At 43.3% G+C, this 17,338-nt stretch overlaps 1 protein-coding gene across 3 annotated transcripts in view; it reads right to left on the bottom strand.

Moving 5' to 3' along the window:
• VGLL4 (vestigial like family member 4) overlaps positions 1 to 17,338 on the bottom strand; it is a 154,355-nt gene that overhangs the window by 135,974 nt on the left and 1,043 nt on the right. For 2 of the 3 annotated variants that reach the window (XM_029917419.1, XM_029917421.1), the window contains exon 2: positions 3,069 to 3,145. In XM_029917419.1, the coding sequence (XP_029773279.1) occupies positions 3,069 to 3,132 (64 nt within the window). In that variant the 5' untranslated portion in view covers positions 3,133 to 3,145. Of the gene's footprint in view, positions 1 to 3,068; positions 3,146 to 17,270; positions 17,327 to 17,338 lie in introns of those variants that run through there. The other variant, XM_029917420.1, reaches the window with a different exon arrangement.

Raw genomic sequence — 17,338 nt, 5'->3', positions numbered from 1 at the left:
TATATGCATGTATCCTTACTGTGCAGATCATTAACGGCTGTGCTGAACACAAGAAGAAAGAATTCTTCTCTCCCTTGGCATTATCATTCTGTTTCTATCACCAAGTTTGCCCAGTCTCCTCCTTCTATGCATTTTATAGCTGCAAGTGCCTAAGTTCATAAGCTCCCTAAAGGCAGTGGCTGTCCTCAGTTCATCTATGTGCGCCCTTTTTACACAAGGATTCAAGCATTGTTCACTGAACTGGTAACTATGCAGGTCTCCAGCCTGAACAGTGACCCTGAAGCTGGGCTCCAGGACTGAACCTGAGAAGGTAGCGGAACTTTTACTCTCTACATCCAGGACACAAAGGACCGTCTCAAGTTCATTACTTCTATTTTTCATTTGTATAAACATTATCTTGTTTTACTGATCCTAACTAAACGTGGGCATTCTAAAACAGAAATTAAAAATACTGCCTAAGGGCACCTGAGTGGCTTAGTTGGTTAAGCATCCGACTTCAGCTCAGATCATGATCTCACAGGTTGTGGGTTCAAGCCCTGCATGGAGCTCTGTGCTGACAGCTCCCTCTCTCTGCTCCCCACCCCTCACGCTCTGTCTCTCTCTCTCAAAAATGAATAAACATTTTTTAAAAAGTTTTTTAAATACTGTCTACTAAACTATAAAAACTTCTAATTAGCCATATTCATACTTAATGAAGCTTGTAACTAGCTATTCAAGTCAGTGTTATCTATTGTAATCTTAGAGGCATAAAGGAGGTTTTTGTGGTTCAGATAAAAGCCCACAACCTGAATTGCCTCTCCCTAGCTTAGTGTGCCTGGGAACGACACTTAACATCCCTAAGCTTCAATTTCCTTCGGAAGGGATATTTTTACCACACCAATGGGTAGTTATAGCCCCACAACAGTCCAAAACCTAAATAAATGTAAATAATGTAAGAGGTTAAAAAAAAACCCTCTAACTGTTATCTCATCCAACCACTAGTCTAAAAATAACCTCGTGTAAGTGTTGGTAGTAGGAGAGGGTGGGAAGACCCAGGCACACTGATAACACAGAGGACTGGAATAAGCCTGACCACAAGCTAACAGAAGTGCCCAGAGAGAAGAGATCGTGTCAATCCCCACCAGGAGCTAAGAGCTAAGATAAGCACATCTATACAACAATACATTTAATCCTCACAAATGCTTTCTGTTATTTCATGTTAGTAATGAGGAAACTGAGGCTTAGATAAGTAAAAGTCCTAGCCAGTAAAACGGCAAAGCTTACATTTTAAGGACATGTACTTTCCAGCCTGCCAATTCATGAAAAATTAAATTGGAAAGTAGGTGATCTTTAAAAATTTATAGTATATACTGTATGTTAGCCACCCTGACAATAAATTATATTTTTTGTAAATCCATAAAGAAGTTATCAAGGTCAACACCCAAAAAACAACCAGTGAAGAAATGGGCAAAAGACATGAATAGGCATTTTTCCAGAGCAGACATCCAGATGGCTAACACATACATGAAAAGATCTCAACATCACTCATCATCAGGGAAATACAAATCAAAACCATAGTGAGATACCACCTCACACCGGTCAGAATAGCTAAAATTATCAACTCGGGAAACAACAGAAGTTGGTGAGGATGCAGAGAAAGGGGACCCCTCCTGCATTGTTGGAGGGAATGCACACTGGTGCAACCCCTCTGGAGAATAGTACGGAGGTACCCCAAAAAATTAAAAATAGAATTACCCCAGACCCAACAATTGCACTACCAGGTTTTTACCCAAAGAATACAAAAATAAAAAATGCTGATTTGAAGGGGTACATGCACCCCAATGTTTATAGCAGCACTACCAACAATAACCAAAGTATGGAAAGAGCCCAAATGTCTGTCAACTGATTAATGGGTAAAGACGATAGTGTGTGTGTGTGTGTGTGTGTGTGTGTGTGTGTGTGTGTGATGGACTATTACTCGGTGGTCAAAAAGAATGCAATCTTGCCATCTGCAACAATGTGGATCAAACTAGAATGTATTATACTAAGCAAAATCAGTCCATCAGAGAAAGACAAATATCATATGATTTCATTTGTATGTGGAATTTAAGAAACAAAACAGATGGACATAGGGGAAGGGAAGGAAAAGTAAGATAAAAACAGGGAGGCAAACCATAAGAGAATCTTAAATACAGAAAACAGGGTTGCTGGAATGGTTTGGGGTGGGGGATGGACTGAATGGGAGATGGGCAGTAAGGAGGACACTTGTTGGGATGAGCACTGGGTGTCATATTTAAGTGATGAGTCACTAAACTCTATTCCTGAAACCATTATTACACTCTGTTAACTAACTTGGATTTCAATAAAAAATTAAAATTAAAAAAAGAATTTATAGTGTATAAAAAGCTCAACCTTAGAAATATTTTTGTTTTTAGCATTTTAGTGCTTAGAAAAAGAAAACTTTGTTCCCACATAAAAGTCATTCTTACAAATACTGCTCAGCAATCAATTTTAACTTTGAACAAGAACTTACTCAAAAACTTAAAAACTTACTAAAAACTTAGGAAACCACTCTAACACATGTGAAATAACCTCCTGGAGAACAATGTCATGTTCTTTCTCCTTGCACACGTCCACCACCATATTAGTGAATTATTCCCCCTAATATTTACTCTTTCTCACTCATGCAAATGGAATTTTCAAGACACTTCTCCATCACATGCACTAGGATTATTTCCACCTCTAGTTCTCTGCTGGTCAATTCATCTGTCAAGCAACACGTTATTTATCTAAACTTCCAGAGTCCTTAAATGTCTCTTAAGGATTATCTCCATTCAAGAGCCGGGAAGCCAGGAAGGACAGGACTTCCCCGAGTTAGCTCGTAGGGCTGCGGTACCAAATATGACATTTACAAGACTTACATGTTCTAGCACTTGAAAATAAAAAGGAGAAGACTAAGCTGTTCTGAGAACAATCCAATTTAACTGCACATAACTGTAAAACCGTGTGGAGAAACACTTGAGTCTATTATAATGCGGGAGACAAGGGAACACAGGTAAAAAGCACTTTAAAACACGTTCCTGACTTACGTTTTTCATCATCAGCATGCACCAGAGATGCTGCCCTTGACAAAACATCCAATGGCGTCTCCATTTCTGGTCCAAGCCTAGAAGAAAAAAAAAAAGGACAGAAAAAATAATTTAAAGAGAATTCAAAGGACTCTTTAAGAATTCTGGTGGTTAACAATTAGAGTGATTCCCCCAAGAAATGCAAATCACAATTCTGAGGATGAAAGTGAAGAAATATAGTGGATTTGGTTCAGGCACATAGAGAAGAAAGGGTTAATTCCTTTCTGTCTACTAAGCTAAACCTTGCTGATTCCAGGAAACAGCTAGTGTTAGAACGAAAAGAAGGGATATTGTGAATATTCATGCCCATGCTTATAAATGTTAATGTGCGTGCATAACAACATTCCCACTCAGACATACCAAGTAAAAACCAGCTTTGGAACAAAGGTGACTCTATCAACGTAGCGGGACTACCCGTCTGAGATTTCTGTTATGGTGGTGGTGGTGGTGGTGGTGGTGGTGGTTAGTTTTAACAAAAATGACAAAGCTTGAACCATTCTGTTCGTTCACCTCCTTAGCTGAGAGACTCGGCACGACCGTGTCACTTAACTGTACTCGGGAAAGCGCTGTGAATTCCAGGGGTGAGTCAAATGGGATTTGGAGTCCAATAAGAATCTTTATTTTAAAATGAGTTCAATGGTATTTTAAGTCCAACATGTTTATCCTTATTTCAAAATATGTTTTGTATGGTGCCTACTATCACTACCACCCATCACCAGTGTATCTAGTACCATGTTTCTTAATAAGCCTTGGTTTTATTTTTTAATTGTTTTTTTTTTAATTACAGCATACGTATAAAAGCAAAGACTGCAAAAGATTTAAAGATAGTGGAAAACTTAGATCAGGCCACTTTGCCCAATATTCCTTTTCTGGATTAAACATGCACGCACACACCATTACTGGGAAAATAGACACACTCTATTAGTTCAATGGAAAGAAATCTCTTCTTAACTACACCCTTTTTAAAGACACTCAGCAATGGGATTCTCTCCCTCCCATTCTCTCCCTCCCTCTCCCTTCTGCTCCTACCTCACTTGCATGCCCACACTCTCTCAAAAAAATACTAATAAATGTAAATAAATTTAAAAAGACACTCTGCCTTTATTCAGACTTCAACTTTCAGAGTACCTACCAGGTATGTGCCAATTACAAGACATAGCAGATCAGCTTGCTTTATAATATTCACATTTCAGGTCTCCAAAGAAACATCAAGTCTTGACTGGTAATGTAACTTCATTCAACAAACATGAACTCTGGGGGTGCCTGGGTGGCTCAGTCAGTTATGGGTCTAACTTCAGCTCAAGTCATAATCTCATGGTAGGTTCGTGAGTGTGAGCCCCACGTAGGGCTCTCTGCCTACATAGGCCACTTCGGATCCTCTGTCTCCCTCTCTTTCTCTGCCTCTCCCCTGCTCATTCTCTCTCTCTCAAAAATAAATAACTTAAAAAAATTATCTACTAGGTGCTGCTAAGGTAGGAAAAAAATACCAAAGGCCAGTAGTTATTTTCAAAGAGCTTCCAACCTGTACAGGAGACATGCCTACAAGAAAGTAATTTAAGGCAGTGTTTTCTAAAGTGTTTTGCACTATATGTTCATATTTTACAAGAAAAAAATCTTCTAGAAATAAGTTTGGGAAACACTAAAGCAAAACGAATTAAGCAGCTTGCTGTACTTGGAATACACTGGTAGGCCTTCCTTCTGCAGAGGGTCGGCAGTGGGGTCATATTACCTCTGGATAGATGAAATCTCTCAAATGTTACTGGCCATTCTTTTAACCTGAAACATCGTTTAGGGAACTCCTGAGGAAATAATGATGGATTAAGGTACAATGTGCTAAGTGCCTCAACAGTGGTATAAACCATACCGTACAGAAATACAGATGAGTTCTGAAAGACTGTAGAGAAAACAGAACCATGAGCTGAACCTCTGAAGAATGGATAGAAAAGTTCTTCCAGAATGGAAGAACAAAAGGAGAATCTATTCAGAATGAGTTGCCCATATCAGCTAGAAGGCAAGAGTACAAGGGGAAGAGGGCGTAGGAGACAGTGACGGGAGTTTCAATCGGGGACACACCATGGAAGGACTGAGAGCTCTGACAAAAGTCGGATTGGATTCCGTACAGGTTAGGGATCCACTGACACCTCAGAGCAGAGAATGACTTGGTCATCTAGATGTTCAATGAAAATGATTCTGGTAGGACCATGTAGTCCCATTCTACAGAATGGGAAGACAAGGACAGGGTAAACAATATGAAAGATACAGCTATGCAGAAGGTAATGAGGGGCACTGTTGAGGGAACTGTAAGGACAGGAGAAAACCAGAGACAAACTGACAGGGTTTAGAAGGTCTTGAAATGTGAGAGGAGACAAAGAGAAATACTCTTTAGTCTCTTGTATGTGAAATCTAGAAGAAAAACAAACAAATTCATCAAGACAAAGAACAGTTTGCTCGTTACAGGGTGGGTGGGGTGAGGAGGGGATAGGTGAATGGGGTCAAAAAATAAATAAATTGCTCATCAACACCAGTAGTGCGGGGGGGATGAAGATGTGACAGAAGTGTCACAGCAGGCTGTCAGTCACTGCAAGAGCAGTGACATCATACACCAGAGTTCATTTCTTCTTTTTCAGGGACAGGGGAAGATGAGTAAAATCAGAAGGATAAAAGAAAATTTAATGGCATTCACATTCATAACCGTCTTAGTAAGACAGAAGAAAAAATCATCTCCTGAGTATAAGGATTTTTGAACTTGTTCAAAGGCGAAAAAGCAAAAAAAGGTTTGAATAGATGGACAGGAGGTTTGCTGAACTCACAAGGACCCCGCCTTATTCTCTTTACCTAAGTCAGTTTCCTAATCAGACAAGATTTGGGCTTAAAGTCTCTTATTTGGATTAAGTAAACACCGATAAACAGTCTACTCCATAATACAGTTTTAGACTCAAATTCCCTTAACTTCCCTGTGAAGTTGAAGGGCAAGGCTTCTGAACGACCTTGCCTTCCTGACCACAGGAAAATTCTAAACCCAAATAGATAGGGGCGCCTGGGTGGCTCAATCGGTTAAGCCTCTGACTTCGGCCCAGGTCAGATCTCACATTCGTGGGTTCAAGCCCCGCGTCAGGCTCTGTGCTGACAGCTAGCTCAGAGCCTGGAGCCTGCTTCCGGTTGTGTCTCCTTCTCTCTCTGACCCTCCCCTTCTCATGCTCGGTCTCTCTCTGTATCAAAAATAAATAAAACATTAAAAAAAAACCCAAATAGATATATATTAACACATGACTTAAATTATTCAAAAAACAAGTGTTGCAAATCGAAGCAAAATAGCTTGAAAACATCAAATAACACAAAGAAATAGATGCAGAATTTTAGCATCTAGGAGATTACATACTTATTCAGGTACTATAAAATCCAAACTCCCAAGACACTTAACCTTCAAAGTAGGCAGATAAGAGATTAGGTGTTTAAGGTTCACCTACAAGGCACCTGCCATCTGCTGCAACTCTATTAATGAAACCATCGATTTTTATGACACAATTATTCTGTGTTCAGGGAAGTACCTGAGAGAAGTAAAAGAGAAATAGAAGATAGGATCTGTGCTTTCAAGGAGTTATGATCTTGCTTGTGAACATTAAGTATAAGGAACAGGATAACAAATTTTTTAAAGGAATGGAATAACAAATTTAAAAGAGTATATAATAAAAGACGAGATATAATTTAAAACAAAAATGTGTAGGGACACCTGGGTGGCTCAGTTGGTTGAGCATCTGACTTCGGCTCAGGTCATAATCTCGCAGTTTGTGAGTTCAAATCCCGCATCAGGCTCTGTGCTGACAGCTCAGAGCCTGGAGCCTGCTTCGGATTCTGTGTCTCCCCGCCCCCCGGCCCCCACTGCATGCACTCTGTTTCTCGCAGTCTCTCAAAAATAAGTAAATATCAAAAAAAGTTTTTAATAAATAAAAGAAAAATATGTACCATGTGATAAAAGAGTCAGCCTGAAGTGTATACCTTGTGAACACCAATGCTTTGGTTGGTGTGCGCATGTGCATGCCTCTAAAAGCCACTTCAAAGATTCCTTTCCCTAGTTTCTCTCCCCCAGGCTGTCATGCTCCTCTGTGACCTCCTTACTCACCAGATCACACTGCTGGAATATGTCCAGGGTGCAAGGACCCTGTCTTATCCTTACATGTACAGCCACGTTGGATCAAAAGCCTCAGGAAAGGCACAGAAGCGGGAATGAAAACCCAAGACAGGAGGACTGTGACCATCCTGGTCACCGTGGAGAGTTGTGGATAAGAAGCTATAGAACTAAGGGAGGGTAAACACGATGTGGGGGGACGGAGGAAGAAGCACAAAGCTAGCCAACCAAGTTTATGCTGAATGTAGTACAAAACAGACAGCCGTTATTACTCCCTGAGCAGGCTGGTAATGAGATTTTCATTCAGCAGTTCTGGGGAGGATGGTCTGACTTAATGAAGTGAAGCGAGAAGTCACTGGACGCAGATCAGTTAGGAGGTGGTGCCTACAGGGACCAGGTGTGAGATAAGGACAGCAGGGGCAGGTTCAGTAAATGCAGGTGGGAGATGGGGTCCAGCAAGCAGGCATTATCTAGCCACAAAAGACCTGAGCAAATAAAGGTGGAAGACAACAGTTTAAAAAAAAAAAAAAACTATGGAAAAAAGCCCTCTGAATTTTACATCTTGTACAATATCCACAATCTCCCCCCGAAAAACAATAAAACATATTAGTAAAAAGTGAGGGGTGTTGGGGGGGGAACGATGGTTACAGTATTCACTGGAGGGTCACACAACACTGAGAGGCAAATTAGCAGAGGGATTATTTAAGAGGACAATCTTTGGACACCAACCTGTCTGAGTTTATACTGGGCTCAGCCACTTCCTATCTGTGTATCCTTGGAAAATGACTTTACCCCTGTGTGTCTGTTTCCTCATCTGTAAAATGGGGGATATGAATTAATATTACCTCCCTCATAGGGTGCTATGGGAAGTGAACGGCCGTTATGTGTATTAATATCTGTCAAAACTTTTGCAAACATATTAAATAAACTGCAAATGATGGTAAACTTATTGAAAAAAGGGTACTGACCATGGCTTTCCATGAGATGTCTGTAAAATGGATGAAAGCAGAGACATGAAGGAGAAGAATTAGCCTTGTGAAGGGGACAAGGGACAAAGAGCACTGGAAATACACCCCAGATGGACCCCAAGCTGGACGTGGAGAAGCGGAGAGAATGACCTCAGCGCAGGAAATAAGGGGAGAACACAGGGGGTGGGGCCGGGAGGTAGGCAGGCGAGCAGTCTGTAGGGTGTGACCAAGCTGAAATTTTATTCTACGTCACTGCAAAACTCCTGAGTAGTCAGAATGGTTTTAAACAAGTAGAGAGATTCCTGGCTTATTCTGTATCCTCTGTGAACCATAAATCATTTGCTCCCTTTTGTAAAAGATTATGCAGCATCTGGAAAATAAACCTAAGCACATCTCAGTAAGCTGTTCTCCTTTCTGTGAAGGTTTTTACATTATAAACTCATGGTAAGCAAAATTATAACCACTGGAAATGCTTACACCTGAAATGTAACCCCATAAAGGGGAGAAGAAGATAGTTCTGGAAAAAGACATCAAGTGCACCGGTAAAGGTGTTCTGTACTACAACCCACTTCTGGTCTATCCATTCACCATCTTTGTATTTTTGACAAATATGAACGTAAGTCATCATGAATAGAACATACGTTTTGTTTTGTTTTACAAGCAACAGCATTTTGTCTACCAGCCCATTTTGGTTTTGTTTTTTGTTTTTTTTTGGACTCCCTTATCGGCAATAATAATGCTCTTACAAATAGCTTAAGGTGGGGAATTAGAGAATAAGAGGTATCAATTCTAAAGCTACTAAAATTTACACATTCAGTGCTAATGACAAGCTCAGCTATAAATTTGGATGCCATATTTTGGACGTCCACAAATAACTGTCCTTTTTTGATCAAGAGAACAAAAGCACGGAATTTTGGGGTGCACAGGTGGCCCAGTCAGTTAAGCATCCAACTCTTGGATTTGGCTCAGGTCATGATCTCACAATTTCATGGATTCGAGTCCCACGTCAGGCTCTGTGCTGACAGTGCAGAGCCTGCTTAGGATTCTTTGTCTCCCTCTTTGCCCTTCCCCCATTCATGCTGCCTCTCTCAAAATAAAGAAACTTAAAAAAAATTAAAGAAATACAATGACAAGATGTATTGATTTTTTTTTTCAGGCAAAAGAACAGAACTTCAAGATGTGTTATGGGAGTGTTCTAAGGAGATTTCCCAGGTGAAAGTTACAGCACCAGGCCTGCCTCACTCCACGGCTGTTCAGGAGCGATGGCCTAACTACCATATAATTGAGAAAACAGTATGAGAAGAAGCAGCAACTGGCTAGGGGTGGAAACCAGCAGGGGTGGGAAGAAGGCCATCCAGACCTCCTGATGTCCCTGCCACACTGTCACTTGCCCAAAAACCAGAAACTGCAAGACAACAGCACTATCCCGGGATGCTGGTCGCATCTCCAGTTTCCAGATGCATACTATTCAGCCTCCCAAATTCCTGCTGGCCCTGTTCCATCCCTCTATCCCCTGCAAGAGGGGTCACTTCCTGGGCTAATCTAAACCAGCCTTGACTAATAAGGTTCAACGGGAGCGCAGGCCTACAAGTATGAACTCTCAGGCCATAGCAGGAGGTATGTGACCCTTTTGTCATCAAGAATTTAGCGGCTTTGAGGCTCGCCTATTTCTATTGGAACTACATACAGACACTACAGGAAAGGAAAAGGTACCTTGCTGCCCTGAAGCAACTTAGACCAAAGAGGTAGCACATTGTGGTCGATCTGGCTCGCGGTCCATCCAGTGAGGAGAACCAAAATGAAACTTCAGACCAAATCATCACCAGATTCTGGCAGCCAGACAAGCATGGCTTTGGGCACATCAAGAAGGTGAGCACTCTCCTCCTGTTTCTTCTCCATTGTGTGTCCAACTGATGGTCCCCTAGCTTCTAGCAGCACACATTCTTCTAGTTAACATCCAATTCTCAAACCGTCCCTCTATGTTCTTGCTGAAAATATCCCTCGTTTGTGTAATCCTTTTTTTTTTCCTTCTCACACATTACCATCTGTTAAATTACTACAGCCAGAACTTTAGCGGCACAAAATCTAAGTTTGAGCCCTACTGTAACACCTCCCCTCAGTCAGGTTTCTTCTAGGCTCTGCTCCACACGGCTAACACTGATTGTGTGGGCCAGTCACTTCACCTCTCCAGGCTCAAGTCTCCTCACTCAGAATGGGTTGCCTCCTCCATATGGTAACAGACTAGGCATGTGGATTCAAGGATACAATGTTATTGAAAATGCCCTGTAAATTCAAGTGAGGAAGAGAAGTCAGCCTCAAATGGCCCATCACCATCTTAAGGTTGTAGAGCACACACTTTTCCAAAACGCACTCACGTAAATTACTTCACTGGATTCTCCCTGCAACTTGGCCAAACAAGATTATTCATATTCTTCTACAGATGAAAAACCAAAGTGCCAAGAATATAAGCAACTTCCTGAAGAAGCTAAGACTAGAATCCAAGTCCCCTGACTCACCAACCAATGTTATTTTTACTCCACTTAAGCTGATTTTCATCAAGACGTATGAAGAAAAGCAGTTACTTATTTTTAGTTGAGGTTATATCCCTCCCCTCCCCCTCCCCCCAACAAAAACCCTTCCATCATCAACCAAGACAGGACTTCTAGCCTGCATTCTTTCCGCTACACCTTGAGTTACATCAGGCAATAACCTGACAGTTTCTCAAGTAAGCAAAGGGAAACAAATCCTCCCCTCTTGCAAACGAGAAAGCGCTGCCATATTTTACTTTCTTTGAACAGAGCCCAACACGGAGTCATGGGAACAGTCACCAACCAGGTGAGAAATTGCTCAAAGATGTTCTGAAAGTAGAGAAAAGCAACACCTGGCAGTAGCTGCAGCCGTAGGATTCCTGGGGCCGCAGCGACACGGCAAGTGAACACAGGCCATCAAGCCTTCGGGCTCCAACACTTAGTCACGTTCAAGAAAACCTGTTGTGGAGTCCCCATGGATAACGGTTAGCGATGGGTGAATGGTACTTTCAAATGCCCCACCTTCTTGGGTTTCTCACCACCGTAACATGTACACCACATTACTAAACAGAGGCGAGCCCTTCTTCAAAATACTTTCAAAAGTCATATTACCCAAGAAAGAGCATCAACAGATCGTGTGCAAGGCCAGCATTCCTCACTGTGGCACATCCCTGGCATGAAAAATCGATCCGTACTCCATACCAAGTACAATGTCAGGACTAGGCTGGCCTCTGCTTCCATTTAGCGCCTCGCTTTTCCACATACCCTCTCCTGAAAATGTATCTGAAGGCCAAATGCATTAAATGTGTACAATATACCTACTTGCACTATGCCCGCTTCCAGAGAATTGAAAATATGTGTGTATAAAATCCCCTGCTCGGGCTTGCCGACCTCCAGCACAAGCCTGATTAGAAGAGTCGGCTGGTGGCAGTCCTCTTCTTGTCCCAGAAAGCTGTAAGACTTGCTATGTGGCAGTTTTGTACCCTCCCACAATGATATCACAGGCCTCCTGTGAAAGCTCTGCAGGAGGCAATCTGCAGGTTGGACAGCCATCCACCCCTTGTCCTCCAAAGTGGGACACGTGAGATGTTGGAACTAAGTAATTGCAAGTGCCCGCCATCAATTCGGCCCTGCCTACTGCTCGTCCCCACCTCCGATCACTCCACAGGGACGTGGATCCCAGCCAACTTGGGCAGAACTAAATAAAGGTACCTCTCTGGACGGAAACTCCCACATGAAGGCTCGACTCAACAACTTCTGGTCTTCTGATGCTAAAATGGCCAGGCTGGGCTCTGTGGACCTCCTTGACTACCCCTCCCCCAGGGCTGTGGTGTGTTAGGGATGTGCTGTTCAGTCATCTGATGACCCAGCAACAGAGCTACCAAACACTGCTACCGCGCCGTAACCAGACCTCAGCTCCTGTTCTACAGTTTGGTACCTGCATCAGCCACGCACAGACAGTGAGAAAAATGATCATGCACCAGTGGAGGGCCAGCTAGGGAAGCCCAATGCTGCAAAACTGAACTTAAGTCACAGCATATTTCCTTTTATGCGAGGCTGCTTGATGCTAGTGTCAAATTCCCACAGCTGGCTGAAGTTTACCCATCTCCCTAGAGGGTCCCCTGGAAACCGTTCGGTGGGCCCACACTAACACCACTGCGCCTGAGGAAAAGAAAATCTTCAAGTCCCAACATTTCGAACAGACAACCAATTCCCACCACTTTTTGACACTGCTGTCAAGTAAAAATAGACTATCCTTTTCTTTCTCGTGCTTAGGATACTGTGAATCAGTCTCTTCGTTCCCGAGTCCTCAGCCTTCTATAGCATTGCCTAAGAAATAAGGGAAACTTGTCAGCATTTTTAGTTTACTCTGGATGTGTTTGTTCTTGCCGTTTCTCATATTTGGATACTTAAGAGTTTCATACTCACAAGTCCTGAGGTGCCTGTCCTCTCACATGAGAGGACACCCAAGGATGAAAGACATCAATCTGCATCAAAGTCCAAGTTGGCAAACTTCCCATAAAACCCAGGTCTAACTGTCCACGGTCTCAAAATCTCAACTCCGTCTATTAAAGCCTAGATAGAGCCTTCTAACCCATGACACGCTCTGTCATTAGGAAGCCCTCTAATCATCAGAGTCAGCAACTACGCTTCCTCGGTATCACAGTAGTCACGCTCTCTAAGGTGCCCAAGGACGTTGAATTGGTGAACGTGAAGCACTACTCCTAGAGGAAGTACACCTAACTAGGTTCCTTGGAGCCGCCAGTCATGTTTTTGTCAACTGATCCATACATCATGTATCATGAGTGTTGCTGTTTAAAGATACCTTATCTGAGACCTATCATTGATTCACTGAGTTCATGGCCAACAGTACTACGATTCAAGTGTGAAGAAAGCTTATCTAATGCACACATTTTCTCCACCTATTTTTTCCTCAAAGGCACACCGCAGCCTTCTTGCTCTCGGGAACCCTTCATAGCATTTCAGCACTATGCTTGGGGTCCATTTTAAGCAGCAAAAACACCAACAAAAAGCCCCCAAATGAGAAAAATGTGGCATAAAAGAGACCCCCATGTGTGGGCATAGTATGAGAGCTGAAACAAGAAGTCAGAGTCTTGCCTTGTTGGACCTCACCTAGGAACGCACCATTGGGGAGACTGCAATTTTTCACCACTCTGTGCATGTACATGGATGACAGAGCAGGTGCTGCAGGTTTGAGCCTGAAGTTGCAAATACCTTTTAGTGAGGAGATACACTTGCAAATTTGAAAATGGACTGCCTCTGGTTATTGGACCTGAGGTATGAAACAGGATATTCTGTAAGATTCTCCTCTTTTGCAAAGGAGCTGTCATACTGCACCCCAGGTAGCAAGAATGTTTCCGGTTTCAGCAACTCCCACTTACACTCCCGCCTTTCCTACCTTGGCAGGTTATACTATCAAGATTTGGCATTCTGATTTCTTTCCTTCTTTCTTTTAAAATTTATGTATTTATTTTAAGAGAGAGAGTGTGAGAGAGTGCACGGGAGCAGGGCAGGCAGAGAAAGGCAAAGAGAGAGAATCCCAAGCAGGCTCTTCACGGACAGTGTGGAGCCCAATGGGAGCCAAGAGCCAGATGCTCAACCCACTCAACCGCCTGAGCCACCCAGGCACTCGGCAGTCCCAACTGCTACGCAGCTGTTGTTGCCGTTGTCATTTTAATGTGCACATATTCTAAATGGCTACAGGCTGCTGGCAGCATTCATTCTCTTTTCTGGTCTATGAGGCTCTCACATATCAATTTCATTACCTCTGGACGGGATCCCTAAAACCATCACAAATGAGCTTCAGGTAACACAACTTGCACAAACCTAACACCAAAAAATTTCCTTTCACCAGGGTCTACAACAGCTTGTCTAACATAGGCCAAAAACCAGACTTGATACGTTAAGACTGTCACAGTGTCATAATTTTAGTCTTAAAATTTCCCAATGTATGTGACTTTTACCTCCTTAATTTACAACTCTTACTATCTTATTAAGTCACACTGAAAGGTGCAAAAACAACTTGTATGATTGCTATTTTACTTATCTTTTTTTAATGTTTATTTTTGAAGGGGGGAGAGGGAGAGGGAGGGAGGGGGAGGGGGAGGGGGAGAGGGAGAGGGAGAGGGAGAGGGAGAGGGAGAGGGAGGGGGAGAGGGAGAGGGAGAGATGGGGGAAGAGGGGCACAGAAGGAGGGAGACACAGAATCCCAAGCAGGGTCCAGGCTCTGAACTGTCAGCACTGAGCCCAAGGCAGGGCTCGAACTCACAAGCTATGAGATCATGACTTGAGCCGAAGTCGGACACTTGTGTATCTGGCTGTTTCCATCAGCAGTCTTACTCAGAGGCTTTCTTCCACATGCTTTGCAGCCATGATCTCACTTGAGCTTTCATAAATGAGCATCTGAGGTCATTATGAGGCAGGAATGCAGATGTGATCCTGGCCTTTTGCAGAAGAGCATAAAGAGACGTAGAGAGGCTAAGCGGCTTAGCTCAGAATCACACACAAGAGCCAATGGCAGGACTCAGATCTGGCGCAATGAGTGTCCCCACATGGCTGCCCCTGCTCTCAAAGGGCAGTTAATTAAGGAGTACATTTCCATTCATTAAAAAATGTTATTTCTGGGGCGCATGGGTGGCTCAGTCAGTTAAGCTTTCGACTTCAGCTCAGGTCATGATTTCAAGGTTTGTGGGTTCCAGCCCCACGACGGGCTCTGTGCTGACAGCTAGGATCCTAGAACCTGCTTCAGATTCTGTGTCTTTCTCTCTGCCCCTCCCCTGCTTGTGTGGGGTCTCTCTCTCTCTCAAACATAAAAAATCTTTAATGTTATTTGTATTTCTTAATGTAATACATGAGTCAAAATCATTTTATTTTTAATTTTTTTCTATGTTGTTTATTTTCAAGAGAAAGAGAGTGCAAGTGGGAGAAGAGCAGAGAGGGAGACACAGAACCCGAAGCAGGCTCCAAGCTCTGAGCTGTCAGCACAGAGCTCCACATGGGCCTGAATTCCCAAACCGTGAGATCATGACCTGAGCCAAAGTTGGAGGCTTAACCGACTGAGCCACCCAGGTGTCCCTTTTACTTATCATTTTACTAAGGCAAACCAGAGGCTGCATGGCAAAACTACCCAGGAAGGAACCTAGAAAAAGACACAAAGTAAAATCTTCCTCTGGATTTGTTTTGGCAACCATCAGAGGCTGGTAACAAGGCTGACTCCAGAAGCAGTTAAAAGGAACTTCCCACTACTGAACTGATAAAACAGAACATCTGAAAGTAAAAGTTTTGGTTTCACAATGATCTTGTCTGTAAGTGAACTCTTCAGGTAAACTTGCAATTCTAAATCTACTGGGGGAAGTGGCAACTGCTGTGGTTAAGCTCTCTGAAACCCTCAAAGACTTTTGTAACTAAAACACCAACTACTTTTTCAAGACATATTATTCTAATTCCTGAACCTCTCTGATGTCTTGGAACAGATACTATTACCCTCTTAAAGAGGTTAAGTAGAAGTAACTTTTTCTGGTCACAAAGTTAGTAGGTGACAGAGATTGGCCTTAAAATCAAGTCTCCAGAAATAAGCCAGAGCTGTTTTTACTACAACATTCAGAGTTTGGGAATGTAGTCCATGGTTATTTATAGCAAAATTATCTTAATTGTATTGTGTTTTGGTCAAAATAAAGATTAGTTTGCATTCCCTTCCAAATGGAAAGCAAAAAGCAAGCTGCCCCAAAGTGTGACAAAAACAGTGGCAGGGGAAATCAGCCTGGGATTAATACGCTGCCAAAATTAAATAACAATTTGAGAGGCTTACATCATTTCAAACATGGGGGAGATGATTTTCAGCCAGATGTAAGAGGAAACACACAGAAGAAAACAATAAACACAAAATTGTGTCCTGAGTATACACAACAGACTTCTAAAATATTGCTAAACCCATTATTTAAAGTTAAGGCATTAAGATTTAGATATAATTAACTTGTTCCAAGATCCGCGTCATCAGTACGGCCTTAAGGCACTGACCCTAAAGCTCTATTTCAACCGCCCACACTCCAACAGAGTCCCCTGCAGCAAGGGGGAAACAATGAACAGGCAAGTTAGTGGACCAGAGCAAAGAGTTAAAGTTTGGTATGCTAAAATATGCAGTATGCAAAAGTGACTTCCAAATACTAACAGGGAAACTATCATTCCTTAGTTTTGTCTTTGGACGTTCAGAGGAAACAAATCCAAGGGTTCACTAGTCAAGGTAGGCTTTGGATTTAGAAAAAGATTTGTAAAATCTGCAAACTGGGAGATAGCACCCTTCAAATAGGGGGAGCAACGAGCTGCTGATAAAAACTAGAAGAGCAGCCTCCACCCCCCGCCCCCGGGCTGCTGGTTCTTATTAACCACAGAGAAGGAAATACAACCAGCAAAAACATACAGCACCAATGATCAAAGTGAAACCGATTTTTTCAATTATCTAGCTTAAACAGACGAATATATGCCAGTAAAGTGCATAAAGGGTAAGCAGCGCCAACAGCACTATCATACTAATCTAAGACATTTCCATGTTTCAGTGTCAGGAATCAAAGGAGACTTTAAGCGAAAGAAAAGAAAAGGAAAAAAGGAAAGACCTTCGTTTTTCTGGCGAGGCCTGCACTCAGTGCGGGGAGTGTGTGCCGTTTTGTTTTGAGGAGGGGCAGTGAACATAGGAAGAGAAAAGAGACCCGACCGAGCTGCCCATCATCAGTCCCTTCCCGCAGTCGTACACGCAGGCCTCCTTTGCCGCCGGCCTGGACCGAGGGTCTACGGGGCGCCGGGGCCCCTTCCTAGCCCCGTGCCTCGCATTCCCAAGACCCCTCCAGGAGCCAGACCCCCCTTGGAGAGCCCCGGAGCTTCGGTTGCCCACCGGGAGCCTCCAGTTGCCCCGCGAGAACCAGCCGCCTCCACCTCCAGGAGGGCGCCCTCAGCGCAGCTCCAAGCCAGCCCGCCCGGGAGCTCCCCCGCAGGCCAGCCCTCGCGGGCCCGCTTCTCCCGCACTCACCGCCGGGCGGCTCTGGGCTAGCCCGCCTCGGGCCGGCCGGGCCCCGTGGGGGGCGGGGGCGGGACCGG

This window comes from Suricata suricatta, chromosome 12 (genome assembly GCF_006229205.1).
Source record: "Suricata suricatta isolate VVHF042 chromosome 12, meerkat_22Aug2017_6uvM2_HiC, whole genome shotgun sequence".
NCBI lineage: Eukaryota > Metazoa > Chordata > Mammalia > Carnivora > Herpestidae > Suricata > Suricata suricatta.
This window is presented reverse-complemented; position numbering and strand designations above follow the sequence as displayed.